This window comes from Fusarium proliferatum, assembly GCF_900067095.1.
Source record: "Fusarium proliferatum ET1 genome assembly, contig: FPRO_scaffold001, whole genome shotgun sequence".
Lineage (NCBI taxonomy): Eukaryota > Fungi > Ascomycota > Sordariomycetes > Hypocreales > Nectriaceae > Fusarium > Fusarium proliferatum.
The window spans coordinates 3,824,959-3,852,410 of NW_022194790.1; the positions used below are offsets into that span (position 1 = coordinate 3,824,959).

At 49.3% G+C, this 27,452-nt stretch overlaps 14 protein-coding genes across 14 annotated transcripts; 7 read left to right on the forward strand and 7 right to left on the reverse strand.

Moving 5' to 3' along the window:
- Nucleotides 1-499: 499 nt before the first annotated feature.
- On the forward strand, nt 500-1,333 carry FPRO_00832 (uncharacterized protein; the record flags this gene model as incomplete). The annotated part of the gene is made up of 5 exons (XM_031222059.1): nt 500-560; nt 638-657; nt 728-815; nt 871-1,088; nt 1,139-1,333. The coding sequence occupies 5 exons, from the start codon at nt 500-502 to the stop codon at nt 1,331-1,333; spliced, it is 582 nt and encodes a 193-aa protein (XP_031075640.1).
- Nucleotides 1,334-1,581: 248 nt separating this feature from the next.
- Nucleotides 1,582-2,760, reverse strand: FPRO_00831 (uncharacterized protein; the record flags this gene model as incomplete). Its single annotated transcript, XM_031222070.1, has 3 exons — nt 1,582-2,203; nt 2,251-2,527; nt 2,577-2,760. The coding sequence occupies 3 exons, from the start codon at nt 2,758-2,760 to the stop codon at nt 1,582-1,584; spliced, it is 1,083 nt and encodes a 360-aa protein (XP_031075641.1).
- A 438-nt stretch (nt 2,761-3,198) lies between these two features.
- On the forward strand, nt 3,199-4,122 carry FPRO_00830 (putative multiubiquitin chain binding protein (MBP1); the record flags this gene model as incomplete). The annotated part of the gene is made up of 2 exons (XM_031222081.1): nt 3,199-3,489; nt 3,544-4,122. 2 exons carry the CDS (start codon nt 3,199-3,201, stop codon nt 4,120-4,122), a joined length of 870 nt encoding a protein of 289 aa, XP_031075642.1.
- Nucleotides 4,123-5,451: 1,329 nt separating this feature from the next.
- On the forward strand, nt 5,452-6,048 carry FPRO_00828 (uncharacterized protein; the record flags this gene model as incomplete). Its single annotated transcript, XM_031222092.1, has 3 exons — nt 5,452-5,678; nt 5,734-5,861; nt 5,927-6,048. 3 exons carry the CDS (start codon nt 5,452-5,454, stop codon nt 6,046-6,048), a joined length of 477 nt encoding a protein of 158 aa, XP_031075643.1.
- Nucleotides 6,049-6,654: 606 nt separating this feature from the next.
- FPRO_00827 (uncharacterized protein) lies at nt 6,655-8,513 on the reverse strand (the record flags this gene model as incomplete). Its single annotated transcript, XM_031222103.1, has 3 exons — nt 6,655-7,289; nt 7,338-7,673; nt 7,724-8,513. 3 exons carry the CDS (start codon nt 8,511-8,513, stop codon nt 6,655-6,657), a joined length of 1,761 nt encoding a protein of 586 aa, XP_031075644.1.
- Nucleotides 8,514-9,544: 1,031 nt separating this feature from the next.
- Nucleotides 9,545-10,817, reverse strand: FPRO_00826 (uncharacterized protein; the record flags this gene model as incomplete). Its single annotated transcript, XM_031222114.1, has 2 exons — nt 9,545-9,876; nt 9,962-10,817. The coding sequence occupies 2 exons, from the start codon at nt 10,815-10,817 to the stop codon at nt 9,545-9,547; spliced, it is 1,188 nt and encodes a 395-aa protein (XP_031075645.1).
- Nucleotides 10,818-12,281: 1,464 nt separating this feature from the next.
- On the reverse strand, nt 12,282-14,390 carry FPRO_00825 (uncharacterized protein; the record flags this gene model as incomplete). Its single annotated transcript, XM_031222126.1, has 2 exons — nt 12,282-14,086; nt 14,144-14,390. The coding sequence occupies 2 exons, from the start codon at nt 14,388-14,390 to the stop codon at nt 12,282-12,284; spliced, it is 2,052 nt and encodes a 683-aa protein (XP_031075646.1).
- A 695-nt stretch (nt 14,391-15,085) lies between these two features.
- FPRO_00824 (uncharacterized protein) lies at nt 15,086-15,901 on the forward strand (the record flags this gene model as incomplete). The annotated part of the gene is made up of 2 exons (XM_031222137.1): nt 15,086-15,122; nt 15,189-15,901. 2 exons carry the CDS (start codon nt 15,086-15,088, stop codon nt 15,899-15,901), a joined length of 750 nt encoding a protein of 249 aa, XP_031075647.1.
- Nucleotides 15,902-16,395: 494 nt separating this feature from the next.
- Nucleotides 16,396-17,135, forward strand: FPRO_00823 (uncharacterized protein; the record flags this gene model as incomplete). The annotated part of the gene is made up of 2 exons (XM_031222148.1): nt 16,396-16,462; nt 16,519-17,135. 2 exons carry the CDS (start codon nt 16,396-16,398, stop codon nt 17,133-17,135), a joined length of 684 nt encoding a protein of 227 aa, XP_031075648.1.
- Nucleotides 17,136-17,434: 299 nt separating this feature from the next.
- On the reverse strand, nt 17,435-18,556 carry FPRO_00822 (uncharacterized protein; the record flags this gene model as incomplete). The annotated part of the gene is made up of 1 exon (XM_031222159.1): nt 17,435-18,556. One exon carries the CDS (start codon nt 18,554-18,556, stop codon nt 17,435-17,437), a length of 1,122 nt encoding a protein of 373 aa, XP_031075649.1.
- Nucleotides 18,557-19,416: 860 nt separating this feature from the next.
- FPRO_00821 (putative riboflavin synthase, alpha chain) lies at nt 19,417-20,173 on the forward strand (the record flags this gene model as incomplete). Its single annotated transcript, XM_031222170.1, has 2 exons — nt 19,417-19,447; nt 19,500-20,173. 2 exons carry the CDS (start codon nt 19,417-19,419, stop codon nt 20,171-20,173), a joined length of 705 nt encoding a protein of 234 aa, XP_031075650.1.
- Nucleotides 20,174-20,395: 222 nt separating this feature from the next.
- Nucleotides 20,396-22,144, reverse strand: FPRO_00820 (uncharacterized protein; the record flags this gene model as incomplete). The annotated part of the gene is made up of 1 exon (XM_031222181.1): nt 20,396-22,144. The coding sequence occupies one exon, from the start codon at nt 22,142-22,144 to the stop codon at nt 20,396-20,398; it is 1,749 nt and encodes a 582-aa protein (XP_031075651.1).
- Nucleotides 22,145-23,087: 943 nt separating this feature from the next.
- FPRO_00819 (putative phosphoacetylglucosamine mutase) lies at nt 23,088-24,759 on the forward strand (the record flags this gene model as incomplete). Its single annotated transcript, XM_031222192.1, has 2 exons — nt 23,088-23,843; nt 23,902-24,759. The coding sequence occupies 2 exons, from the start codon at nt 23,088-23,090 to the stop codon at nt 24,757-24,759; spliced, it is 1,614 nt and encodes a 537-aa protein (XP_031075652.1).
- Nucleotides 24,760-25,377: 618 nt separating this feature from the next.
- On the reverse strand, nt 25,378-26,820 carry FPRO_00818 (putative hnRNP arginine N-methyltransferase; the record flags this gene model as incomplete). Its single annotated transcript, XM_031222203.1, has 6 exons — nt 25,378-25,856; nt 25,917-26,248; nt 26,395-26,504; nt 26,579-26,598; nt 26,669-26,682; nt 26,738-26,820. 6 exons carry the CDS (start codon nt 26,818-26,820, stop codon nt 25,378-25,380), a joined length of 1,038 nt encoding a protein of 345 aa, XP_031075653.1.
- Between the last annotated feature and the right edge of the window lie 632 nt (nt 26,821-27,452).

A 27,452-nucleotide genomic window follows, 5' to 3' on the forward strand; every position in this document is an offset into this window, starting at 1 on the left:
GTAGGTCATGTTCGACTTCACGGTGATCTCCAGGAGGCTCATGATGTAGGTTTGGTAAGCATCCGTTCCCTCTTGGCTGTGGGGGCCGAGATGCCGTCGGTACAAGCAAGCGCGTATATAACTTTGATGCAACCTTATCGACATTATCACCAACGCGTAGTCCTCGTTTGTTACATTGCGTTGCATGGATGAGTCTTGTATTGGTTTGCTTGGGGATCTACCCACTAAAGTCGGAAGGCCTTGCATGTGCTGCCTCAGGCCTCAACTACGCCCACTGCGGTGAAGCAAGTCCTATGCGTGGCCTAAGCTCACTCACCTTGGCTCACCTTGCTTGGGACAAGGCCCAAGTGCCCCTCCATGAAATTTACCCCGCCATAGGTTAAGCAAGATCAATCTAGCACGAGGAGAGAAACGCGTACTGTTTCCATACAACCAAGGCCCTTTTTACTCCAAGCTCTTTGCATACACTTACTATTATAGCATACAGCTTGGGATCTCTATGGCTGACGCTGAGCAACCCGAGGGCGAGCCCCAGGGACGTATTGTCAAGTATTGCGGCGGTATGTTCTTTTATGATGGCGTTTGATTGATTATGATGCAAAGCTTGAACCAATAGCTGACACAACCTTGCTCACAGTTTGCACTCTACCCCCGGAGGTAAAAATCTCCCTTTACAAATCCACGCCTTGTCGAGAGAGTTCCACAAACTGATTGATCGGCCAAGTAGTACTGCGAGTATGGCGGAACCGTTAAGAAGTGCCAGGAATGGCTAGAAAAGAACGAACCAGAGCTTTACAACAGGATCTGGTCCGCAGGTACGAAGTCCAAACTGTCCAGGACGTGGACATGCATTGACATTGAGCCGTATAGAGGCCCTTGAGGCTGCTACCGCATCACTATCCGTCGAGGCCCAGAAACGAGCCGCTAAGGACGCACAGAAGAAGACCGCTAAGGCTGAAGCCGCCGAGGCAAAACACGCCGACCTGTTAGCCAAGAGTGTTGTCACTATCAAGCGTATTGAGCGAAACAAGAAGAAGTTTGTCACGGCTGTAATAGGACTCGAGTCGTTTGACTTGGAACTCAAGAAGGTGGGTTTCCTACCTCAGCGGATGATCACCCCATACTGAACATACCATAGGTCGCCAAAGATCTTGGCAAGAAGTTTGCTACAGGCTCTTCAGTGACCAAGCTCCCAGGTGGCGGAGAAGAAATCGTTGTGCAGGGTGATGTCAGCGTTGAATTGGAAGAGTTCCTGCTTGAGAAGTACAAGCAGATCCCTGAGGATCATATTGAACTTGTCGAAGACAAGAAGAAGAAGAAGGGTGGTTCATAAGTTTGGGAAATACCAAAAGGCATTTGTGATTGAAAATTTCCAGAGTGTATTTTTTTTGGAAACACTCGCGCTCCTCGATTTCTTATGGGCATATACAGTTTCAAAAGAATATCATAAAGTAACATGGAGCTTTCCAGTGCACCGCCATGCGCTTTGACCCTGAACTCCTATACCATGATCCTGCAATACTTGCCGAGACAAACAATATACCAATTACGTTCCAGTGACACCTTCCATCAATGTTCGTTCTATGCTCGTTTTCGTAAAGTTCGTCCTGTACCCGTGCTTGCAGTTGAAGGGTTGCTCTTCGCTGTGGTTTTGCGAACTGCCCCTGTCGTCCCCTTACGCGATGTTGTCCCCCTTTTGACCGGAGCGCTCTTGGCTGCGGGTCCCTTCCTTATCACGGTGCCATTGCTCGACTCACTGGACTCGCTGTTGGCAATGGATCTACGCGTTGTTCGTGTACCTGGTCGAGAAGTAGGCGCTCTTGAAGTAGTACTTGTTGCTGGTACTGCTTTCTTATTTCTGGTGGCAGCAGTAGTGCTGTTGGTTGACATTGAGCTTGTGGTAGAGTTTGTCGTCATCTTGCGTCCAGCGCCAGCGCCAGCTCGCGTCGCCTTTGCCTTCTCCACCATGCTTGACAGCATACCAGAAGCTGTAGCCGGGCGCTTCAGTGGTGAAGCTGGTCTTGCAATACCAGACTTAGTAGGTGATGGAGGCCGATTTGCCATTCGTGAGTTGGAGGACGTTGGCGACAAAATTTGCCCTGATCGGGCATGTGACACGTCCGTGGTTGTTGCAGCTCGAGCCCTCTTCTTAGCAGTCTCGGTATGCTCGACCTCGTTTTCCTTGTCTCCTGAGATTGCATCACTGGATCCTTGTTAGTTTACGAATTCAAGGTTTCATATTATGCATACCTCATGCGCTTCTTTGTGCGTGAGGCGGGTTTCAAATTATTTGCCGCCGATTGAATCTGCTTTGGCGGGCTTGCTGCCCATGTTGCTGTTTGTTTTCGTATAGAGGTCGATTTCGCGGCTCGTTGTTGCTCCTGATCCATGAATTTCTGTAGCAAGTCTCCCATCTTCATATTCCTCATTGACATGGGGACGCGGTTGAGTCGCATTTCGATACGGGAGCGAACTGTTGTTGCCATGTAATTGTATTGGGCTCTTAATCGACGAGCGCGTTCTGTGACTGAGAGGTTGTCAGCGGTGTATTTCGTGACAAATCAACAACCACATACTCTCGAGTTGCATGTTATCGATCATAGCTTGTTTTTGTTGCATCGTGATAGCACCAGGCGTTCGCTTTCTGATGGGGCTTCGTGGTTGCGCTGAAGGGCTCCCGCTGTACAGAGGAACATGTTCAACCATGGTCTTCTTGAGAGGGGACTCAGCAAGCTGCTTTTTGGAAATTACTGGAGCCATCGTTATTATCAGCGCTGAATGTGTTTGAAGACAAATGCTAAAAGGTGCTGAAATGTAACTGAAGTTGCAGTGGACTACCCCAGGCGCGTTGGTTAGGGGTGGAGCTCGCTGGAAGTAAACAAAGTATGTGGGTCTGAGCATTAGGTAAGCCAACTAGCTGTTCTGGCGCAAGCAATTGGTAGTGGTGGGAGCTGGGTATAGGTACACGTTGGTGCGCGGTGATCCCCGCAGTAACTAAGTAGCACTACTTCACATCATCAAGCTTAGTACCTACACTCCGCCAGGCTGAACTGCGTTACGACACTGGGAGCTTGACCTTCTCACTATCAACCAAGCTAAACACCAATATCAAACACTTCCTCCACGTACAAACTTGCCGCAAACTCCTATAGCTGCATACGATATTTGCACAGCTACAGAACAACAACAGCACCCAATATGGTTCTTGAGGCGGTTATGGTTGTCGTAGACAACAGCGAGAGCAGCAGAAATGGCGACTATCAACCTACTCGATTCGAATCGCAAGTCGACGCTGTCAACATCACCTTTCAGACCATCACACAAGGAAACCCTGAATCATCCGTTGGGTTGATGAGCATGGGAGGCAAAGGACCTGAAGTGCTGGTGACTCTCACCACTGAGCAGGGCAAGATCCTCGAGGGCCTTCACAGGACGAAGAAGAAGATTGGAGGCTCATCCCATCTCAAGACGGGTATCCAGGTGGCTACTGTAAGTCTCGAACACGGCTGAATATAGGGGTGCCACGTACTGACGTCTCTTTAGCTAGCCTTGAAGCATCGCCAGAACCGATCCCAACGTCAACGAATAATAGTCTTTGTCTGCTCCCCCGTCGAGGAATCAGAGAAGGAGCTTACCACACTCGCAAAGAAGATGAAGAAAGCCAACATTTCGGTCGACTTTGTCCTGTTCGGCGACCTCGATGACGACAGCACTAAGAACAAGCTGCAGCTCTTTATTGACACCGTCAAGACCAACGAAGGCTGCCACTTGGTCGTCATTCCTCCCAGCAGCAAGCTTCTAAGCGACCAACTCATTTCGACCCCCATCCTCCTCGGAGAAAACGCTGGTGGATCTGGCGGAGCTGGAGGCGCAGGCGGTAGCAATGATGAATTCGAGTTCGGTTTCGACCCTGCAATGGAACCCGAGCTCGCACTGGCTCTACGTATGAGTATGGAAGAAGAAAAGGCTCGGCAGGAGAAGGCAGCTCGCGAGGAAGAAGAAGCTGCAAAGAAGGCCTCACTGAGCGACGTTAAGGAAGAAGATGAGAACCAGGGATCGAGCAGCAAGGACCAAGACAAGGGCGGAAAGAAAGGTGACGGAGACAAGATGGACACTTCATAGTAGATTGCGGTCCAGCTCTGTCAACATTGCAGCAAATGTATAATAGACACAGGCTAGGGGAGTTTTAGACGACAAGAAGATTAAAGCCATTACGATACATGCTGATTCCGATTACTCCATAAATCTACCCAATACCCGTCTATCGATTATTGATCTCCCGGATGTACGAAAGTAGTTTCCGGTCAAAAATATCACACCGAATGGGCATTTCAAGAGAATAGAAGGGGTTCTTCATGACGTAGTCTGCATAGAGGTCATAGATCCTGCGGATAGTGACATCGACATTTGCTTGTGTTGTATCGGTGAAGAGAAGGAACTTTGTCCCTGTCATTGTGTTGAAGCACTGCATGCGGAAGTTTTCTGTCTCAAGAACCTCTAAGCCTGATGATGGCTCGGGTCTGTTTCCTGGCGGTGTTGCACCTGGTAGGTTCTTGACAGGATTGAGACGAGATGTAATGGCATGAACGCTGGAGATTGATGTGAGTTCTGACGTGCCCAGGAAGAGATTCGGGCAGCTTTTGAAGACTGAAGAGGTACCTACCCATGAAATGTTCCTGCGAGAACTAAATAATCATTTGTGCTGATTGTTTGAAGGCCTTCGTGGAAAATTTTGTTGTAAACTAAACCTCCGGCCTTGTTGATGACGATGAGGGCAAAGATAGTCCTGGCTTATTAGTACCTATCTTCATCACCCTTTAGTGTTCGGCCTCACATGATTCCTTTTGTGTGTGTATGATCGGTCTCTATCTGGACATGAATAGTTTGTTTAGCTTCCCCTGAAGTTCACTAAACCATCTATTTCAAAGAGGAGACCATGAACAAGGTTGAGAGATGAGAGATGAGGGATGTGGGAGATGAGCTGCGAATGAGAGAGTTAACGTCAGTCGCGGTTGTTCAGGGCGCTCTTACAGCCTGTAGCGATTATTCTCATGAATCCCGTCGATTCTAAGGGCCCATCGAGCTTCTTATCTTGCTGTTCGTTCTTCAAGGTTGACAGATTGACAAGCTGCCCTCAGCGGGACCGCCACGAGACTCCATCACTGAAAGCAAGTGCCTCTCCTCTGTTCAGGGAGGTACCTGGCCTAAGACAGCCCCACTAATTAAGCTGGGGTACGTACATTACATTGTCTTGTTCTTCCTTTCAGCCTCCGAACTTTGGACTCTTCTAGGTTCGTCTTTCAACTTTCAATAATTAACTCCCGACTTTTCTGAATCCGAATCCCACTCATTCACCGACTTCTCCCCAACATCCGCGCATCGAGTGCCGACACGTAAATACTACGCGACTAAAAAACCAGCTGAAGCGCATTCTATATAACTGCTCTCGCAATGGAGGACGAACAACAAATCCCAGCTGCTGCTGCGCCTAGGAAGGTTAACCACCCTCGCACCTCTCGACCCAAGCCTGCGGCTCCTGGTAATGAGGAAGCTTCCGCAGTTCTGAACCTTGGCGAGTTCCAAGATGTCGACACCTTGACGCTCTCCGAAGCTGCGCTGGTCCTGAATGCCCTCCACGCGAAACGAAAGAACGATCGTAGGAACGTCAACAACACCGAGTAAATATGCCCCCGTGGCCGTTAGATTGCGGGCGCCAGGACTGACCCTTGCTAGGATGCTGAACTCGACATTGACCTACCTCGACAACTTTGCGCGATTCACACAGAAGGAGAATGTAGAGGCTGTGGAACGCCTTCTTAGCGCACATAAGAACCTCGCCAAGTTTGAGCGCGCACAGCTGGGTACGATCTCCAGGCTTTACTAAAAGATTATACGTATCTTGAAAATACTGACAGGCTGTCTTCAGGTTCTCTGTGCTGTGAGGGAGCAGACGAGGCCAAGACACTCATCCCTTCATTGGCCGACAAGATTTCGGACCAGGACCTTCAGGATCTCCTCGATGAGATCTCTAAGCTCCAGAATCGATGAAAGGCTTACCTAGCAACAAGATCTGACTTGAAGAAATTTTTACCCAAGAACGGCATAACTTTTACAGATTGGTTATCACATGTCTATTTTTGACACCAAGAATGACAGGGAGACTTTGGAGGTGGGAGATAAAACTCGAGACTCGAGGATAACGAATTATCTTGCATTTGAGGCGCATAGCGGGGAAAAGGGACACCCCATATTGTATTCAGGGGATGCAGAGTCATCCCCTTGCAATTTTCCAGGTTTGATTTCAAGATGGCATGTTCCTTACCTGGACAGAACTTGGAACGCTTTGTTCTTGCACTACTTATGTTTTATGACAAAAGACTAATAAATCGATTTGCTTCAATCTCGGTGAGTAGAGCTCTGGCGACATGAGTTTGTCTGCGAACTTGCTGGCTTCATTCGTGATGTGGAAGCCTCCGATACACCAGAGAGTCATAGGTGTCACTATGAATTTCCCAGGGCCATGCTCAGGAACTCTGCTGATGCTGCTAACAAGTGCCACGGAGCAATAGTGGGCTAGAATTGCGTATGATTGTCACAGACACCACTTGCCTGACTTGGTCAACATATTGATATATTAGGAGTCAGAACTACAGTTCAGACAACTACCGTATCAATCGACTTGAGGAAATCCCGGGCATTTCCGCCAGCACTGCGATCCTGCTCCGCAACATGCCTCGAGAAAGCATCTCCCGTCTTAATCACAAATTCTGGGATCTTAACATTGCCCTTTGTCCACACAAACCCTTTGCCTCCATCAGCGGTCCTCTCAAAGCCACGCAGGGCTTTGGGCTTGTAGCTCGGAATTTTGCTCATGCGATACTTGACGCACGGATGGATCATCTCATATGTATCACCTATGTCGCGACCTTTGTCGTCCTTGGTATAGTTGCCAGGGACTCTGTCGACGGAGCCTCCGGCGATCATGGCGCCGGTGAAACTATCAACAATAGGCCCAGTTGCCCAGCCGCTGACCGTCTCCTCTGGGATTTTACGAACGTCTGCTTTCTTGATACCTGTGCGGTCCAAGGAGGCTGCGATGCGGCTAGACAATGGCCCAGGGCCGTAGTCCTTCTCATCTCCGGTTTGAATATTAGTTAGGAGTGGTTTGAGGAGGTTGTAGCGGTCTTGGACTGCTGATTTGCCGAGCTCGCCCAAGCTACCGTCTTCGACGAACTGCAAATAAGGAGCGACTTGCTCACACATCCAGGCGAATGAGATCAGTGCGATTTCTATTCTCGTCAGTGCCCATCCAGCAGCTCGAACATACAACAACTTACGCTCGAGATCACTCTTCTTCTCAGTAAGGAGGTCATCATTCCCGCCGCCAATGTTGATGTGTACGCCTGGAAACCATACTTGTAATAGTTCTGACTTATTGCCCTGGAGATGTTCATACATCTCACCATCAACTACAGCACCCCACGCATCTTGTAGCTGCTTTTTTGTTGCGCTGGAGTTCTTGTACATCTTCTCCCAGTCGGACCAAAGCTGCTCCACATCCTTAGCAGGCTTGGGAGGGTCATGGTCCTTGTTGGCTGGGAAGTGCCAAAGACTGGGCGAGAACGGTGCTCGATGTTCGTCCAGAGCCAAAGCATGGTAAGCATGCTGAATGTCTGTAAAGTTGTCAGTTTTGAGCTCATGAATTGCGTGAGGGGTTACTAACAAGGACTCAGATGAATGTTATGAAAACCAGGGTCAGCGATCCCGACGGCCTTCTCGAGGAACTTGAGATTGAAACGAGTCCAGGGCAAATCGGGGATACCCAAGCTTCCAACAGTGTCAAAAACACCGACAACCTTTACGAATCTGGACGACTCAGGGGCATCATGGTGAGGAGGACTGTCCCATTGAGACTGAATTTGGGGCCCCCCATTAGCCTCCTTCTTAGATGGCACACCGTTAACCCATTCCATGTAAGCTTGCGACTTGCGGAAATGGAAACCATCAGGATTCTTCTGGTACAGGGCGTAAAGGTCAGGGAAATCTTGCAGGTCCTTGGGACAGACAACACCAATATCAGTGACGAGACCTGCGACTGCACGAGCGGTATAAGCTCCTCGAGAGAAGCCAAAGCAAAAGATCTCGTCGCCAATATTGTAGTTCAGGACGATGAAGTTGTAGGCTTCAATAACGTTGCCCACAAATCCAATGCCAGCACCTCCTTGCCGATTGGCCTCTGCTTGACCAAGGTCTCCTGTTCCAATGCCGGCATCGTAGTAAACTACTTGCTGCCATACTTTCTCGTCTTTGTCCTTGCCACTGCGAGCAATTGAACGGGCAAGCCTTGTAACATTGGACGGGATGTTCTTGAGGCCTGATACCGAGGACTGCCAAGTACCATCACAACAAATGATGATGCGTTTGGGGGCTGCAAATGCATCTTCTTTTGCTTCATGGTGTGAGCCATCCTCGAGCGGAAGGAAAACTTGTTTGGGTTGAGGTTGAGAAGGCATGTTGATCAGTAGTGTTACTGAGAATGGATAGGACAAAATGCTTGAGTCTGGGCTAAATCATTGCGGCCAAGGTAGCAGTCTCTTGACGGGTCTTTTATAATTGCAATGCTGGGCTGGGCTGGCAGGCTGGTTGCTCGCACACTGCCTCGTACCCACCTGTCAGATTCTCTCTGCTTTGTTGCTGTATCTGAGCCTAGCTGAAGCCACAACCTGCTGTGTCTTGGTCGGTGAACCCAGATAGGCTCGATATACCACCCCTCCTCATCTTGGCAGGACATTGTGCAGGATACAAGTGTCGTGATAGGTCCCTGTCGACAACGAGGTAGTTGTGGTGAAACTAGTCCAAGCTATGACTGGTGATGTATGTACAGTCAGACATCGGCCCAGCTTGGTCGACATGCGTATCCTGCAAGGTAGCAGCGGGGGTTATGTACAGTACAGAAGTCCTCGGCATATAGTAAACTCGAATTGAATGGCTAGGGGAGGAAAGAAAGCACAGGACCTCGATCCTAAAAGACAAAAAGACTTAGGTGATATAGCCTAAGCTTAGGATGGCTTTTGCTAAGTTTATTTTGACACCCCACAGTAAGGTTTGCTGTTTTCTTGCCCCCCGAGGAATGGTTGCCATCATCTGGAAAGGCATAGTAAGACGGTGGTCAGCTCTCCCCCGTAAGCAAGCAGTGAGGTGATACAGCAGGGACGGAAACTCGCCCGATTCAGCCCCGTAGAGCGGGCCGCAGGCGGGACAGATTGAACTACCGAGTGTGTGCTGTCGCTGTCCAATAGGAGAACCTGCATGTCGATACGGTGATGAGAGGGGCTTTCACATCGCTCAGATCTGCGCGCCACCTTCTAATTGTTGCAACCTACTTATAGTTAGGTAGTATTCGACTTCCAACTAGCGACTCATATTGTACAAAAAGAAAGGGGAGAATGCAAAGTATTCATTCTCCTCACAACGCCAGAAAATGCTTGCGACATTGACCTCGTCAATTGTGAACACCTGAGCCCTCGAGACTTCCAAAAATCCATTACCCTTGATGCGCACCCTCTCCCAGGGCTTTGTACTGATTCCAGTGGTTGACAAACTGTTTTTGTTGGCGATCTTCAAGCGTGGCGTTGAGGTTGGCCCGAGGGTCAACAGGATACATAGTCGCCGGGGGATATTCAGCTGCTGCAGCAGGTCCATTTTGGAAAGGACGGTCTGGCTGGCCTGCAGCTGCATGACCCCCTGTCTGAGACTCGTTTGCTTGGGCGTCGCTGAAAGTGGCTGTCGGAAGCTCATGGACAACGTTTTCTGTGGCATCCATCTCAAAAGTGCCAGGTGGTGGGCGAAGGGGGTCGTCTACTCTGTCGATACGGCCTACAGAGTAGTTTTAGTACTTGTTTCGGAAAAGAGTCGGTCACTTCTGACGATGACTCTGATGGTGCATATCGATGAGACGTACCTCCAAATGGGGCGAACGGATCGGTGCTGCCCTTGTTGGCCTTACGTGACAACACCCGGCTGAGGTAACTCTTTTCCTCCTTCTCATCAAAGTTGTTGTAGGGCATGTCAGCACTATCAAGTTGCTCATCGGTATCCTTGCGACGACGAAGAATGACCACAACGAGAACTATAAGAGCCAGAGCCGCAACACCCCCAACCACGCCTCCTGCAATGAGGCCAATGGAAGGACCCCCAGAGTCGCTATCATCTGCTGAAAGGTTCGAGGCTTCTGTCTCAGTGGGGCTCTGGGCCGGCGTACTCTGGAAAGAGGCGGTTGGGACTGTATCGACTGCGGTCTCGGTGATTGATTGAATGGATGTGCTGCTGGAAGGCAGCTTGCTGGTGAATATAACCGTATTCTTGGTCACCGTAATTCGAATCGAGTTAGGAATTGTGCGAGTAGTACCCGAGTCTGTCATGGTCTTCGAGTGTGTATGTCTACGAGGGGAAGCGTCGTTCTCAGTATCGTCGTCCATGCTGGTGTGAGAAGAGGGCCGTCTTCGAGTCACGAGAGTGCTTTCGGTGTCAGAGTCATCCGAAGGAAAGCTCGCAGTGAAAATGCTCCCAACAGCAGACCTCACATCTATGGCGCTCTCAATAACAGTGGCCTCTGAAGCACTGCTCTCGGTGTCTGACATGCCGCGAGTTAGCCACGAACCGTGGTCTGAAGAATCGTCGTCGCGACAGCCACGAGGCCTGATGCATGGATCGTGAGAGCAGCAGCCTTTAAACTCAAAGTCGAAGTAGCTACATTCGTAGTATGCCTTGTCAGCGCGGCAATCTTTTCCATGGCGAGATTGTAGGCTTGTGGCCATATCGGCAAACGCAGTATTGATAGCGAGAGAAGCAAAAGGGCAGTTGAGGGGAAGAAAAGAATATTTGTCTGCCTGGGTTTCGCTCCCTGTTGAGTGTGATATTGGTTTGCACTTGTAGCCACCCCAAGAAGTTTCGTTTGATATACTATCGCAGTTTCCGTGAATCTGGGGAGAAGAAGATAATTACCTACGCAGGATTCTGTTACTCTGCTCCTAAAGAGGTGGATGATATCACCGCCGACTTGATAGAAAAGCACACAAGGGAACGGAAATCGAGGAATGAAAGAAGAAAGCAGAGAATCGAGGAGAAATGAAACGATTGCATTTGTGACGTTGCGCGCGGTTTTGGCGGGTTACGCCTGATACAATGAGAAGGAAAGGAGGCGGAGGCGGAGGAAGTTTGTCAGTTACCAGCTGCCAACAACTGTCGGCCAAACTTCCTCCATCATGACCACTTAAAGACCGATCACGCTCAAAAGCCATATTACAAAGCAGTACCTACCTTACTTGGGTACCTCATGCTCACAGCGTAAGGTACCTAACAAACGGCTGAGGTGCCTCCTACAGCTGAGTGACGATTTTTTTGTAGCAAATAGGCGCCTATCACGTGCAATAGTTTATTAGATCACGAACACGCCTCGTGAGAGGCGAGCAGTGTAGTAAGTTCGAATATGCTCAACTCGAGCTAACATGAATATACTCGGTTTATCATGGTTGGGCGGCGATGCTCTGTGCCTATAACCCATCTGCTATGGTAGTGAAAGATTGGCCGCCCGGTTGCGCCAGTCTCCCCTGAACTTTGAATGCCTCATCGAAATCCAAAGGCATCAATTGAGTGTGAGTGTCATTCCTCATCAGGGTAGTATGAAACGTTGAATCACTGTAACACTTCTAACTGCCATGGCAACACAGAGTTACGCAATACGCTTTAAAAAGCCACTGTATCTAGCGGCCAGACACTCTTCTGTTAAACACAGAGACGTCGTCCGAACCACAGTCGAGTGATATACGTAGTTAAGAATGTTAAGATCCAGATGCAAGTATGTATATGACATCCCATGGTGTTCTCCCACTTCTCTACGAACACCACAGTCCATTCCTCACAAACCCACATCCCAAAGAGCACCTATTGTGGGAGCGTCATCGACATACAGGTAGATAAAACCGTCGCTGCCATGTGTGACCCTTGCGGCGCAATACGGTAACCGTTAGTTATGTACATCGTTGCACAGCACCATCCCGAGGCGGCCAATGATTGCCTCGGTCGCATTTCCTTCGCAATGACAGCAATATGCGATGAAAATCAGTGCTGATCACTTGGCTGCAATGGGCAGTCAGAAAATGGATAGGCAGCATATCATAGTCCGTGATATCATTGTCAAAAGCACCCTAGTTTTATACGCCTGATATATGATAAATAAAGCACCTCATCTCTATCCCCTGTCCAATATCTTCAAGCTGTGTTTACAGCTTCTCCAACAAAAGCTTGCTACCAGCATTACCAACAGGCTTGTCGCCCATCTTCTTACCCTTCTTAGTTCCCTTAGGCGCAGTTTCCTGAGCTTCACGTGCCGCCCCCTGCTCAGCTGTCTCCTCTGTCGCAGCCTTCTCAAGAATCTTCTTATTCTTCTTGAGTGTTTTCTTGAGCGCATCAACCTCACTGAAGTCACGGGCCTCAAGGAGACCCACAACAACAAATGAGCCAGGGCCGGTGGCCCAGTCCATGATGTGTTCCTTGATGACGGGATAGAGAATGTTGGAGAACTCCAGAGGAGGGTCTACAGGGATGATCATGCCAGCTGCTTTGTCATATTTGCCCCCTTGGATTAACGACTTGAGCATGCGAGCGCCGTGAGGTGTCTGTGAAATGTGGATCTGGGGTTGAAGGTCGTCTTCGGCTGGCTCTTGGCTGGGGTCACCGCTGGCTGACTGAGCAATGGCCTCAAGAGCAGCTTGCTTCTCACCAACTCCCGAGAGAAGGACGTCGGTAATGAACTGGCAGCCAAAAGCGGTCGCGGTCAGCTCAGTGGGTGCCTCTGCAATGGCGGTGATGAGCTGGGGAGAAACAGCAGTAATGAGCTCGTTGCGTCGAACGTCCTCATCTTTCTTGCTTGTTGTCTTCCGGATCTCGTGAACCTCCTTGAGAAGCTCGACATCAAATGATTGGCCAGAAGGGAAGAGACTCTTGGCTAATCCCTCGAAAAGGTAGAGAATTGTTGACCTGGCAAAAGGGTTGTTGGCTGTTGCGACAACATTCTGGGCGATGTTCTCGCCCTCGCCAATGAGTTCGGGGAAGATGGTCTTGGCAGTGAGTTTGGTGTCATCGACGACGTCGTAGGCGGTAAGAAGGATAAGGTGGGCCCAAATATCGCCGGACATAAGGAGGTAGGTGTCCTTATAAGTCTTGAGAATCTGCTTTCGGTCCTTTGAGGAGCCATGGGCTAGGAGCAGGCATGTGAGCTTTGCACCATTACGAGTGAAAGCCATGTTCTTCAACAAGTCCCCGCTCTCGTCGCCCTTGACCATCTCGAAGAACTCGGTGAACTCTTCCGTACTGGCTTGGGTATTGGAGAAGTACTGGAACATGGCATCGTGGAGCATAGTGAAACCGGTCATCTTCTTGTTGACAAGAGAGCCAATCATGTCAACCAAACTCTTCATAATGGGGCTGCGCTTGCTGGGCTCGGCTTCCAGGATAGTCTTGAGGTCGGCAGTGGGCTCCGTGTCCTTGGTGAGCTCTTTGAGAGAAAACTCAGGACCGTACCACTCGCGGAGAAGAATGGCCTTTTGCTCCTTTGTCGCAACGCCTCGGTAAATGTCGTCGAGAATCCATGATGCCTCGGCGTGATTGATCATCTTTCGGACACGGCCGTAAAATTCGGGAATGATGATATCGCGGATCTCCTCATCGTTCTGGACAAGAAGCTTTCCGATCAAGAACTTGGCATATCGACTCTCGGCAAGCTGAGCATATGTACCCTTCAGCTCACGGGCAATCTGCTTCCTCTGCTCGGGTGAGGCGTATTTGATGGCGGTTTGAACAGCTCGCACAGCATCGTGCTTGAGGACGAAGTCCTTAATGCGACCCGTGATGATGGTGAATAGTTCGTCGACCAATGTCTGTCGCTCCTCCTTGGGAACGTGAGATTTTCGCCGCAGCCGTTCCCACAGCTTCTTTGTGCGTTGAACTTCGTCAGCAAGAGGCTTAGCGGCCTTGCGCTCCTGAGCGAGCTGCTTTTGTTTAGCATGGGATTCGCGGGAAGTTTGCCCTAGGAGAACAGTCAGCATTGGCCAGGCGCGAATGCGGTATCTACCAGATAACATACCTCGCTCAAAGTTCTTTCCATTTTGAGCACCATTCGAAGACTTCTGGGGAGTCTTTTCACTCAGTTCGGCACCACCATCCTCCTCATCTGAAACGTCGTCCATATCATCGTCCTCGGGCTCTTCAACGGGTTGCTTTCGGACCTTGGTCTCATCAAGTCGAGCCTTCTTAACTTTGGAATCAGTTTTGGCCTTGCCGCCAGGAGCGGACTTTCGCTTGTTGCCAACAGCTGCAGTTTTGGTAGCCATTGTCGTGAACTTGATGGATAGATGCAGAGTCGCAATTCAGTCCAGCAACTTTTTTTTCTAGCGATAAGGTTGAACTCCCGCTTGGCTAACTGATAAGAGCGGCCCCACTCTTCTGAATTCTTCAATGTATAAGAGTCACGTGCCATTCTCATATACCAGTAGTAAGAAGAACACGCTTGAAATAAAGACACATTGGTTTTGTTGTTATGTATCAACTGTTAGGCAAGTCCCAGTTGGCTTTCATGCTGGGCGGTTATCTATTTATCTTCATGAGTTTGTTGCCTGTAGTCTCTTTGAGCTGGACATGTGATCTCTGTTGCGGTCTAGAAATAAATTACAGAGAGTAGCGCTAGGCGAAGTGTCTAACAACGACCATTAAGCAATAGTAAGGTGACCACAAATCAAAAGCAAATACAATAGTATTTGAAGAAATCTTTGGTATAAAAAACCTGGCCCAATTAACATGATAAATAGCAACTAGGTCCTCTAGATCGAAAATTACATATCCCAACTATAATTGATGTACTGCCGAGTCCAGCCTTATATTATACGCCGATTGACTGGAGCTCGTTTGTAGATTCCGGAATCCAAGGAGTTTCGGTGCCACAATGAACTTATTGCACAACACAACCGTCACTGCAGTCCTGTGAGTTGCCACTGAAGTAGCCTCTGCATGTGAGGGGTGCATGAGTGCAATGCAGCACGTTCCCGGCTCCGGCGTTGGTGATTTGAGTACGATCAACTTTCACTTTTCCAGAGTCAATTGAAACTGAAAGATCTGGCTCTCATCAATCACAGATGATATGGACTCCCCATCGATATCTCAGGTTGCCCCTCATCTGTTTGTTGGGAACGTTGCGAGTTCCATGAACCGCAATGTTCTTCGCCATCACAACATCACAGCAATAGTTTCCCTCCTGGATGGCCCATATTCGAAATGGGATAGCCCCAAAAACAGGCAAATAGTCCCTCAAGAGTGCCATTTATTTGTGCCTTGCCTTGATAATTCGACGATGGACATTCTCTGCTTATTAGACAACATCTGCGACTTTATCGACCTGCAACTAGATGGTCACGGCTCACTGCACTCGCCATGTTATATTATGTCGAAAGAATTCGGCACTGACACGGCTTCTACCATCGAAAGCGAAGATTCTGCGCAAGAGCCGAACGTATTGATCCATTGTCGCCTTGGGATGTCCCGATCAGCATCCGTTGCAATAGCATATCTAATGCGGCAACGACAACTGGATTTGGACGTCATCATTGCTGAAGTCAGGGCAAGGCGAAAGGTGAAGCCGCGAGTGAACTTTATGGACCAACTCCAAGTTTGGCAAGCTGTCGAATATCAACTATGGGAGGACAACCAGAAACGAATCCCCAAGGCACCGTATCAGAGTTACCTTGATGGCCGAGCTGTAAGACTGGCAGCAAAGGGATTAACGGGTAATGAGCCCATAGTCCCGCTTTGCGACCTGACGAATATTGATCGGGCCGGTCGGTATCTCTAAGATCAATATGCAAGGAAACGGGAGCTTTGAGGTCATTGGTTAACGGATATTGCATCAAGTTTCACCTGGCGCATATGAATGTGGGGAACCTGAGAACAGTAGGATTAATTGAAGCGTGATGAAGCGTGGAGATGAACAGGACAGAGTAATATACTGAAGTCCACAAGTACGTCCACGAGGTTCGTGGGATTTTTGAGTGATACAAGTTCAGACCTTGTCTTCAGAAGCCATCGATTGAAGATGAGGTATATACTAGGTAGGTATGTACTCGTTCAGTAAATTAGAAGTCAGAGTGTGAGTCGCCCGTAACTAACACAGACAGTAGAGCCTTAGAAATGCCGGGCGGTCAACTAGACACTAAACCTGTTCCGCATAGCACCCCGCGGTCTGTAAACCTCCCCACTTCCATGAGGACTCTTGGGATTCTCGTCATTCGGCTCTATCAGAAGTAACATTTTACAGTTTATAAAGGCACCCGAAGACAGCCCGTCAAAATGGGGCGAGAAGATCAAATCGAAGAGCGCGAAGTGCTCGAATCTATTTTCCCGGATGAAATCACAGGTACAAATCTGCTGCTGAAAACCCATGTTGTTTTCTTTGCCTAACCAGTGCTGTAGATATCTCTGAAACGGAGTTTAGAGTATCAGTTGCGTTAGACATTCCAGGCGAAGAAGATCAAGATCCTCCTACCATACTTCTCCAAGTGAGATATCCAGAAGATTATCCCGAAAAGCCGCCTCATCTCGACATCCTCGCTCCTCCAAATGCCACACCCCACGAACACTTCAACATTGCAGAAGACCGCGACCAGCTCCTTGCCAGTCTCGACGATACCATTCAAGAAAACCTCGGAATGGCCATGGTCTTTGCAATTGTATCAACATTAAAGGACAATGCTGAGCAGCTTGTCCAAGAGCGCAAGGACGTCATCACAAAGGCCCATGAGGAAGCTGCGCTGGCTGCTGAGGCAGAGGAGAACAAGAAATTTCACGGCACAGCTGTTACACCCGAGACATTTTTGAAGTGGCGGGAGGGTTTCTTGAAAGAGATGGAGGAGAAGAGGCAGCAGGAGGAAGAGGAGCGTCTCGCTGAGCTGAAGAAGGCGAAGACCAAGGAGCCCGCTCGCATGACTGGTAGACAGCTCTGGGAGAAGGGTCTTGCTGGTAAGGGTGATGAAGAAGAGGACGACATGCCTGTCGAGGGTATCGAGAAACTTAAAGTTGAGGCCGCATAAGGTGGCATATAACAAGCATGCATTACTCGGAGTTTGGGCTTGGGAACTGACACAAAAAGACGAACAGCTTACTACAGCTTGAGACGACGGATGTTGCCACGGATTTATATGGCCTTGAATGGCTATGAAAGGCCTCGGGAGGCTTAGTACTACCATGATGATATAGACTTGGGTCTGGGCCATCCAGTTTTAACTACAACTAGAGGCAACAAGGTTTCTTCTAGATATGCCCATTTTTTGTTCCTAAACGCCATACGTAATGCTCACATGTCCAATTTCTCTGTCCTTACATAAAGTCATCAACCTTGCATTTCAGCGTCTTCCTCTGCGCCATCACTGGCATCCTCCCAGTCATCTTCCTCACCATCAACTGGTTCACCAAGCTCTTTGTTAATCTCTGATAGCAGTTCCTTAGCATGCTCACCCAGGCGCTCATCTTCATAATCCTGCTGTTGATACAGTTTCAAGCACTGCATAAGCCATTGCCGCGATGACTTCCATAATCCTTTCCATTCCTCGCTGACCTTTGCTTCGTCGTTCCATGGCTTTGAGGCAGTAGTCTTGAGCTTTTCGCCTGTGATATATAGGCACCAACCACCCAAGTACCATGCCTCAACACTGGTGTCGTCATCAGTAACAAGTCGCTCCAGCACACTCAATGCCTCGTCTTCTAATTCGGTCTCCATCAACAAACGAGCAAGCGCAATTCTGGTGGGGAATTCGGGAACATCAGGGTGCTGAGGAGGGAGTTTCTGCCACAGCTCGAGACTTCTACGCAGAGCTGTCTGGGCCTCGTTGGCGCGGTTCTGTGAGATTCTAACATTGGCCACTGTTTGCCATGTCTCTGGCGCAGCAGGGGCAAGGAGCATAGCCTCGGTGATAAGAGTCTCACAACGTGACTCGGCATCAGGTTCCCATGACAGATCGGTCATGTACACCTCAGCCACAGCGCACAGGACTCCTCCGAGCTTGTGTTGCTTCTCTTGAAGGGCGGTCCTTTGCTCAGGGGTTGGCGATCGAAGCTCGCTCAGAACTGCGATCTGCTTTCGAAGAGCGGTAGCACCTCGCTCATACCATTGCACACTGTCGAGACCACCCTCCTCGCTAAGCTGTGCAAGCAGCAGGAACTTCTCGGGACCTCCACCAATCTTCTCATCTGCGGTACCGTCTTCGTCAAGAAAGACTGCGCGCTCAAACGCGGCTCGCGCCTCGTCAATGTCGCCAGACTCGACAAAGATTGTACCTAGAAGATTGGCAGCACTGAGCTCAAAGTCGCCGCCCTGGCCGGTAGCATCAAGAGCCTGCTGGGCAAGGGTGGCAGCTTCTTCTAATTTCCCGACCTCGAGTTGAGTTTGCGCATCAACAAGGAGTCTTGCGATGTCCGGATTTGTCTTTTTGGCGTCGGGTTTCGATGGCGCCATAATGCTATGAGGCGGGGTGTGTGATTGATATGAGATATGTCGACGTTTCTAGAAAAAGGTAATGATGCAGTAGTATTATAGAAGGCCAGATGTGAGCCACGGTGAGATATCGGGGCGTGGGATCCAATCAAAAGGCGACTGTTGTAAGAGGTGTAATCGAGATATTGTGTTGGTAGCTAATGGACAGTCTTGTTCTGTCAGAAGCTTGTGCCTTGGTGTTGAGTGGGAAACTGAAAAATTTAGGCGGGTCTTATCGATAACAACCCCTGAGGGTCGCCAGCCGTGAATCTTGGTTTTCGATTCTTGTCTCTCCCTCTTCTTCTACTCCAGGTAAAAGTTGACCAATGGTGGCAAACTAAATACAATTTCCGTTTCATGTACCGGCCAGCTAGAGCAGGCTCTGCTGGCGTCTCACCATCTACACTGCCATCTTTCCCATTTTTCAAAGCCAGGCACTTCTTTGAAGACTGAGGGGCATAGATGGACAGAATGCCACCCCACCTTGTAACATGGGAGATTGACACGAACCGTCATTAGTAGACAGATTGGCAGGTTTATTGAGCCAGATGATTAGGCAAACGGGCTCCTAAGGAACTACTTTACCACTCTGCTGAATACAGTTTTACGAAATCAGTGCTTGTGTGGTAATAGAGTATCAGAGCCCAAGGCTGTCCCGGTATTTCTTTCGGAGTCAGTGCGGGGCATTCGCGGGCCGCGGGGCAGAGTGGAATAGTATCAGTACCCATCCGACTCATTAAGCATTTGTCATTGCTTGTTACATGTAGGCTTTCCGATAACTTCGATATATAATCCTGCCTATTCAACATCACTGGCCCAGGCATCAAAGCACATATCTCATCATGTTCACCGGGATTGTTGAAGAAGTAGGAGGTCCGTTATATTCACATCAATCTTCGATACTCACTCACTCACATGCTTCTAGTTGTCTCCAACCTCAACACCAACGACTCAACAGGAGGCACCTCTCTTACCATTTCCATTCCTTCTGGCTCAAAGCTCCTCTCAGACTGCCATGACGGCGACTCCATTTCTGTCAACGGCGTCTGCCTTACAGTCACATCTTTTACCCCCGAGGCTTTCACCATCGGTGTTGCCCCCGAGACTCTACGCATCACCAACTTAGGCGATCTCAAGGAGGGCAGTAACGTCAACCTTGAGCGTGCTGTTCGGGCTGATACCCGTATGGGCGGCCACTTTGTTCAGGGCCACGTTGACACTACTGCGAAGATCCTCTCTGTTGAGAAAGATGGCAATGCCTTGACCTTCCGGTTCCAACCAGCCCGCAAGGATATGCTGCGGTACATTGTGTACAAGGGGTTTATCGCAATCGATGGCACAAGCTTGACTGTCACCAAGGTCAACGACGATGAAGCATGGTGGGAAGTTATGCTGATTGCGTACACCCAAGAGAGGGTCGTTGTGGCGCAGAAGAAAAAGGGTGACACTGTCAATGTTGAGGTTGATATGATGGCCAAGTATGCAGAGAAGTCTCTGGGCGGTGTTGTTGGCTCGGAACCGGGAGCTGCTGCCTCGTTTCCCTTCATTGAGAAGATCGTTGAAAGAATCGTGGCCCAGGGATTCGGCGGAAAGCCATGAGCGTGATAGACTTAATCATCAAAGGTTTATTCGTGCTTCTCATAATCCTGGGTATCACTATGCTCATGGATTCTATCGGCTTGTTACCACTGACACTTAAATGCAATTACCTTGAAACACCGACCATTCCACCCTGTTGGTACCGTCTGCCATTCACTATAATCAGAATATCTCTCCTTTCCCAATATCCGCACACGTTTGTCTCCCCGCACGTATACAAAACTATAATGCATCACCCCAGACTTCTGCAATTTTGGTGCTCAAAGGCTTGCTAAACTTCTTTCGTCCGACAAGATGACTTGTCTGACTAAAGACCAGCTCGCGTTTGCGTTTCAGCCCCTGTTCGCCACTTCCGCAAGCCTCAAAAGCCTTGACAAAATCATACGGAGTTTTCCAACGCTTCTGAATTTCGAGCGCTCTTTCTCCCGTGATGCCCTTTGTGGTCATAAGCATTTTCAAAAATACGTCTCGCAGGGTTATAGACTCTGACTTGGATGCAAGGGACGAAAAGGCGGGATAAGTGATATACCAGTCTGGAGATATAGAATCTCTCAGGTGCTTCAACAGAGGAAGATAATTCTGAGATGTAAGAATTTTGGTAGGAATGACGTTGAGTGGTTTGCTCTCGTATGTCCGCTTCAGCATCGCTGTCATGCGAGCAAGATACCTGACTGTGTCGTCCATTTTTGCCGTCCTCTTCACAAAGTAGCCGTTGACGACCTGTGTGGAGGCAATGGCCGACCGGACGGCTTCGGCATATCTAGATGCTACTTCCGGGTCCATGGAAATCTCTTCGATGATGTAAATAACTTTCCTCACACCTGAACGCTGCAAGCGAAACTTTTGCTCGTGGAACCTACCATCCTTGATACTCCCAATCAGGTCATCAAGGCGTTTTCTTTCAACAATCCAGTCCAAAACGACCTCAGCGCCCTCGGCGCCTTGGGATATGAGCAGATTTGGGTCATGGCATTTCGCGATCCACTGGGCATCTCCAAGTTCCATACTTCGCATGATGGGTTTTGCGCCCAGTTTTGCTAGCTCCTCTTGCATATAATCGCGATCAGTCTTCGCTCTGACCTCGCGAACATCTAGTACTAAGTGTACTGTGAAGGACCCCGGGGGTAGTCGGATTGGTGTAAAATTTGGCAACGAATTGTCGTCTGATACTGTTGGGCCATCAGACACAATGTTTTGGTATTCAGAAGGGGCTTTGGCAGATTCGGAAATTTCAATCGAAGGCGACCTAGGCCTACGATTGGATATTGGTTGGCAATCTGGATTGACAGGCTGTGCTGAAGTCGGGTCTTTAGCTCTTCCATTCTCGGCCTGCCAGTGCTCCGTGTCTTTTATACGTTTTGCAACTTCCCATCCTTCGTCAGTCAAGGCGTATCTCCGTAGAGGTCGTCCTCTTTCGTACACCAATTCTTTTTGCAGCAAAGTTTTCATCGAGTTCCAAGCAGTGTAAAATTTGGTAGGGTCGCTAGGAGCCGAGAAAGATGAGTCGCAATGCGGTTGTGCAACTTCGATGAGTTCCGCCTTTGTCATCCCAACAGAAGAGTTTTCATCCAACATAGAAAGGCCAACCACTAAGGCAAAGGCTCCAGAGCGTAAAGCAGGAACATATGCTTTAGGCTTCCGTGCCTTTTTGGCAGGCTTTGAAGAGCCCTCGCCATTGTCGACTCCAGCAACTGGTATCGCCTTACGAGACCTTGGGTGCGGGGGCATAGGCAGACCATTTTGTTCGCAGTGCTTCTTTAATTGCTGCTCAAGGCGTTCACAGAGTTTGGGGCCGAAACCTTTGAGTTGCTGCAACTGTGCAGGGTGTTCAAAGGTAATTGGACATGCTTTTAACGAATTATAAGCAGTTCTGTAAGTTGTAACGCCTTTCGAATTGCGTTCGCGCGCAAGATCGAGCCATTCTTTGACCCAAGCCAACAGCTGAGGGTTGGCCGAATCGGCATCATCCATGCTGCCTTCACCCTTTAGCTGCACAACTGAAGGCCTCAAAAGGGGTAATTCTTTAGGTATTCCAGAATTTGGCGATCAAAATGCAATACAAGACGAGCGGCAGTCCGCCTAAATCCGAGGTCGTCAATGTTGTCCTCGTCTTCGTATATCGTGAGGATGACGCGTTGAGAGCTTCGCGTTGCCTAGAGTGGGTGTAGAGACTTGACACGAGATCACGTGTCTTTTTCGCTCATACATCAATGGGTCATTGGGCGGTGAGAGGTCTTCCATTGAGGTGAGAGAAGTGTACATGGATGCCCAAGGTGAACTCCTGGCCTGTACCAGGTAGGTAGTAGGTAGGCTGACGTGAGGCCCTGCGCCAAACAAAATTGTGGCGGGTAAGGCGCTGAGCGATGTACCCAATTAAACCAGGTACAACCCCCACCTGCGAACAGAATACAGCACCTAACATAGCTCTGGGCATCGGGTGGGGCATACCTGAGAGTTTTGTGTCTGTTTTTAGCACCTCATAGAAACCATTCGATTGAAGTGCTACCTACAAAATAGTATTTTTGACCGCCTGGAAGACTTCTCCATAGCCCCATCTCAAAGCCCGTTGCCTTCAAGCTAAGCTAAGCTAAGCTCAGCTCAGCTTGTGGGATGAAAGTGCAGTGGCTGGTTTGCATAAATAGATACCTTAGTAGACAATGCACTGTAGACCCTTGCAGTAGGTACCGGTAAGCACTGTTACCTCATTTAGGTACCCCTCGTATGCTGAGGTGCCCTCTGGAAGGTCCCCCGCCAGCTCGTCACTGCGGAGGCCTCGATTTGTTTCAAAAGGGACTCTCGAGCTCCATCTTTCTCGTTTCCTCCCGCCTGCGTCTTGTCATCTCTGGTCATCTCTGGTTTTTCGTTCTTTCATCTCATATACTACACCTAACCTTTCTCGCAAAGAAATCGTAGAATGTCTGACGAAAAGTTCCTCGCCGCTTCGGCAAAGCACCCTATTGTGCCTGACCATGTCTACAAATATGGCACTGCGGGGTTCCGTATGAAGGCCGATCTCCTTGATGGTGTTTCGTTCCGTGTCGGTCTGCTGTCTGGTCTTCGAAGCCGTAAGCTCAATGGCCAGGCCATTGGTGTCATGATCACTGCTAGCCACAACCCAGCTGTCGACAATGGTGTCAAGATCGTTGACCCCATGGGCGAGATGCTTGAACAGGAGTGGGAGACTTATGCTACCAAGCTCGTTAATTCTCCTTCTGATCAGGAGCTTCTCGACAATTACAAGGCTCTGGCTTCTCAGCTCAAGATCGATCTTTCCTCTCCTGGCCGCGTCGTCTATGGCCGTGACACTCGTCCTTCAGGCCACTCTCTCGTTGCTGCCCTCGCTGATGCTCTCGAGGCTACCAACACAGAGTACACAGACTACAAGATCCTCACCACCCCTCAGCTTCACTACCTGACCCGATGCGTCAACACCGAGGGCACCCCTAAGGCCTATGGCAAGGTTAGCGAGCAGGGTTACTACGAGAAAATGTCCGAGGCTTTTACTCGCGCTCTTCGAGGTCGCAAGCCCCAGGGACAGCTTATCGTGGATTGCGCCAACGGTGTTGGAGGTCCCAAGCTCTCTGAGTTCCTCAAGGTCTTGCCTCAAGGTACCATCGACATCAAGGTTGTCAACGATGATGTCCTCCGGCCTGAGGTTCTGAACCTTGATGTAAGTACACCTTAGATCTTCAGCTGCCAGTCGCAATAGCTAACATTTATTCTCTTAGTCTGGAGCGGACTTCGTCAAGACGAAGCAGCGAGCCCCTCCCAGCCCGAAGCCCGTCCCCGGCGCCCGATGCTGCTCTCTCGATGGTGACGCCGATCGTCTGATTTACTACTGGGTCGATCCCGAGACAGGCTTCTTCATGCTTGATGGCGATCGTATTTCTTCTCTCAATGCCTCTTTTATTGGTGACCTCGTTCGATCTGCCGGTCTTGCTGATGACCTACGCATTGGCGTTGTTCAGACCGCATATGCCAACGGTGCCAGCACGAATTATATTGAGAAGCACCTTCAGCTTCCCGTCGTCTTCACTCCTACTGGTGTGAAGCATTTGCACCACGCTGCCTGCCAGTTCGACGTTGGTGTTTACTTCGAGGCTAATGGTCACGGCACTGTCGTCTTCTCTCAGGAGGCCATCCGTGCTTTCCGTGAGACCGAGCCTCAATCTCCTGCCCAGAAGGATGCTCTCGACACCCTCGCTGCCGTCAGCGACCTCATCAACCAGACCGTCGGCGACGCTATTTCCGATATGCTCATGGTTGAAGTCATTCTCGCCCACAAGGGCTGGACTCTCAAAGATTGGGCCATGACCTACAATGACCTCCCTAACCGTCTTGTTCGCGTTGAAGTTGGCAACAAGGACCTGTTCCAGACCACAGATGCTGAGCGCCGTCTCAGCCACCCTGTGGGTGCCCAGGATGAGATCGACCAATGTGTTAAGAAGTACACTAGTGCCCGATCCTTTGCTAGAGCCAGTGGTACTGAGAACGCGTGCCGTGTCTATGCTGAGGCTGCTACTCGCTCCGAGGCTGATGAACTCGCTAACAAGGTCGCTCAAATCGTCAAGCAATTTGGTTCTTAAGTATACCCTGGTTAGGTGAAGATGGAATCTCATAAAATAACGCGGGGATAAAAGGAGAGACGTACCCAACATAGTACGCGTGGGGAAGTGAGTGTCTACAAAGAAGTAAGGAAAGGAAACAAGCAAGGTTTCTCAAAAATGGGTAATCAAGCTCAGGTCAGGATTAGCCGCAGGACAAGGAGCGGGATGCTCAGTCCAATTTAACGATGAATGAAATCTCATTACTTTATCGGTCAATAGATGATCTTGCTATTGCAGTTTCACATAGTTAATGAGATCACACAGGGTTAGGACGAAAGACTAGATATTAAACCAAAAGATCTTTTGACTAGGTAACTCCGGAGTGCTATTTTTGTGGTATCACTCATAACGGGTCGTCAACTCACTACGCCATCCCTCGCGATTATGTCGTTTTCTCTCTCTTATGTTTGTATCTAGCAGCAATGTTTACCCCGTGTAAGATGCAAGACGCCGTCCCCCCTATACACAGATCCCAAGTTCCCGCAAGTGTCTATCTCCTTGCTCCCTGTGTCTCCCTTTTAAACCTTGGATGTCTTTTTTTTTTACTTCTCGTATCATCATTAGCAAGAAATCGGCACCGTCTTATATAGAAGCCTTTTAGCACATGCGGTACTCAAGCGCACCCTTGGAGGCACGGTTAGCATCTTCGGTTTCCAACTCGTAGGAGATCTTGATGTCAAGATCGCGTCTGTTCTTGGAGTTGGGTCGGACATCAAGGTTGAGAGCAATCTGCTCGCCGTGCTGGACGGTGAGAACATCCTCGAAGTAGAAGACGGTCTGCTTCCAGTGGGTGTACTTGGTATGTGGGCCAGTGGAGAAGCGAATGGGCTTGTGGCAGGCGGTGAAGTCGATATCGAACCACGAGACCAGGGCGTGGACGAAGTCATCGCGGGTAACGGAGAGCTTGAAGGGAACATTGAAAGCCAAATCATCCGTGGTGCACTTGTAAAGATCGAGTGTGAGGACGGCAGTGGGCTCGGTGACAGCGGCCTTGACCTCGACGGTATCAACGAGGGGCTCGGAGAGAGCAGTGGCCTTGAGGGGGGTGTAGTCGAAGCCATAAACATCGTTCCAGACTAAGACGGTGTTAGCAAGTAAACTTATGAGCCGAGAGTCAAAGCACGGTAGTCACTTACACTCAATCTTGTCCTCCTTGTAATCGCCGTCCTCAATACCAGCGAAGAAGATAGTGGCCTTGTCAGGGAAGATCAAGCCATCCTTCTGGAGATAAGTGTCTCGGGCATAAAGAACGGTGTCGAGCATGGACTCGTATAGAAGGAAGTAGCCCATCCACTCTGAGATGATGATATCAACCTTGGGGAAAGGCAACTCGACCTCCTCCATCTTGCCTTGGAGAAGGGTGATCTTGTCGGAGAGACCGTTAACCTTGACGATCTCACGGGCCTTGAAGATGATTGTGGACATATCCACACCAATAACATGTTTGGCGCCAGCCTTGGCCGCGAACCTGTGAATAATTTCCGTCAATTCGAGTTCATTTAATGATTCGTCGGGTCATAGAGAACATCGCATGTTGCAAAGGTGCGAAGTGCTATGGTTCCCCAAGCGCGGGGCATAACGAGGGGCTTTTGGAGGGTCTCATTGCGCACGTACATTGAGAGAATGGCCGTACCACAGCCAACATCAAGAACCACCTTGTCCTTGAAAATGTGCTTGTTCTGCATAATAGCGTTCATGTACGATCGTGTGCGGACCTCATCTTTCTGCAGTTATAGAGAACCTGGTCAGCCAGTGCTCGTACAGCAGCGCAAGGACTGTGGGGAGGGGAGCTACATACCAACATCTCCTCGTGGATACCTATCGTAGAGGAGCAATATGTCAGTGGTATTCTTCCAAATGGTTACGGGGCTTCAGTGGTTGTTCGTACCATGGTGATCATAGCTAAATCGGCGCAGTTAGTATACAATGATTCTCTTGTAGAGCTGGGCGAACTGACCTCTTGAAGTAATGCTGCTCGCTATGCTCCATAGAGTTCATCTTTTGCTCAGCAATCTCGACATCCATCTTATCGCCGCTCATTTTGAAGAATTACTGAGTGTAACGGAGGTTTAAAATTGTTGTATCCTGTTTTTTGGGTGATGAAGAGAAGAAGAAAAGGCAGAGGAAAAAAGATTGAGTCGCAAAACGGAGCAATACAGATTTGGCGGGCGAGAAGGGGAACCACAGACCAATGCGATTTTGCTAGTTCGGGCAGAAAATAATTTATCGCCGTCACCGCCCGATTTTTTAAAGGCGGCAAAGGGACCCTTTTTTCAACGCCATCTGCCTTTTCGGTTAGCTTGAAAAAGGTACAAGTGTAGACAAGAGTCAGGTTGCCCATGGAACTTTTCAAGGTAAGGTAACAATAATGGCTGAAAACAGACAAAAGAAAAGTTCGAACAAAAACCGAGGCATAACATTGGATTGACGAAATTTTAAGGTCTTGGCTGAAGCCGGTGGGAGTCCTGCAGAGCTGCAATCAACCTGGTGTCGTTATATTTTATGCTATCAAAAGCTGTACTGGTCACCCATGCCTACATAAGAATTGAATGTTTGAGTGTCACGCCCATTACAAGTAGAGTATGACCTCAGCTTTCCAATTAGTTACAGCACAATTCTTGACCCCCCCAAATAGAATAAGCTCGTATGGATGTGAAAGGATCGAATTAGTA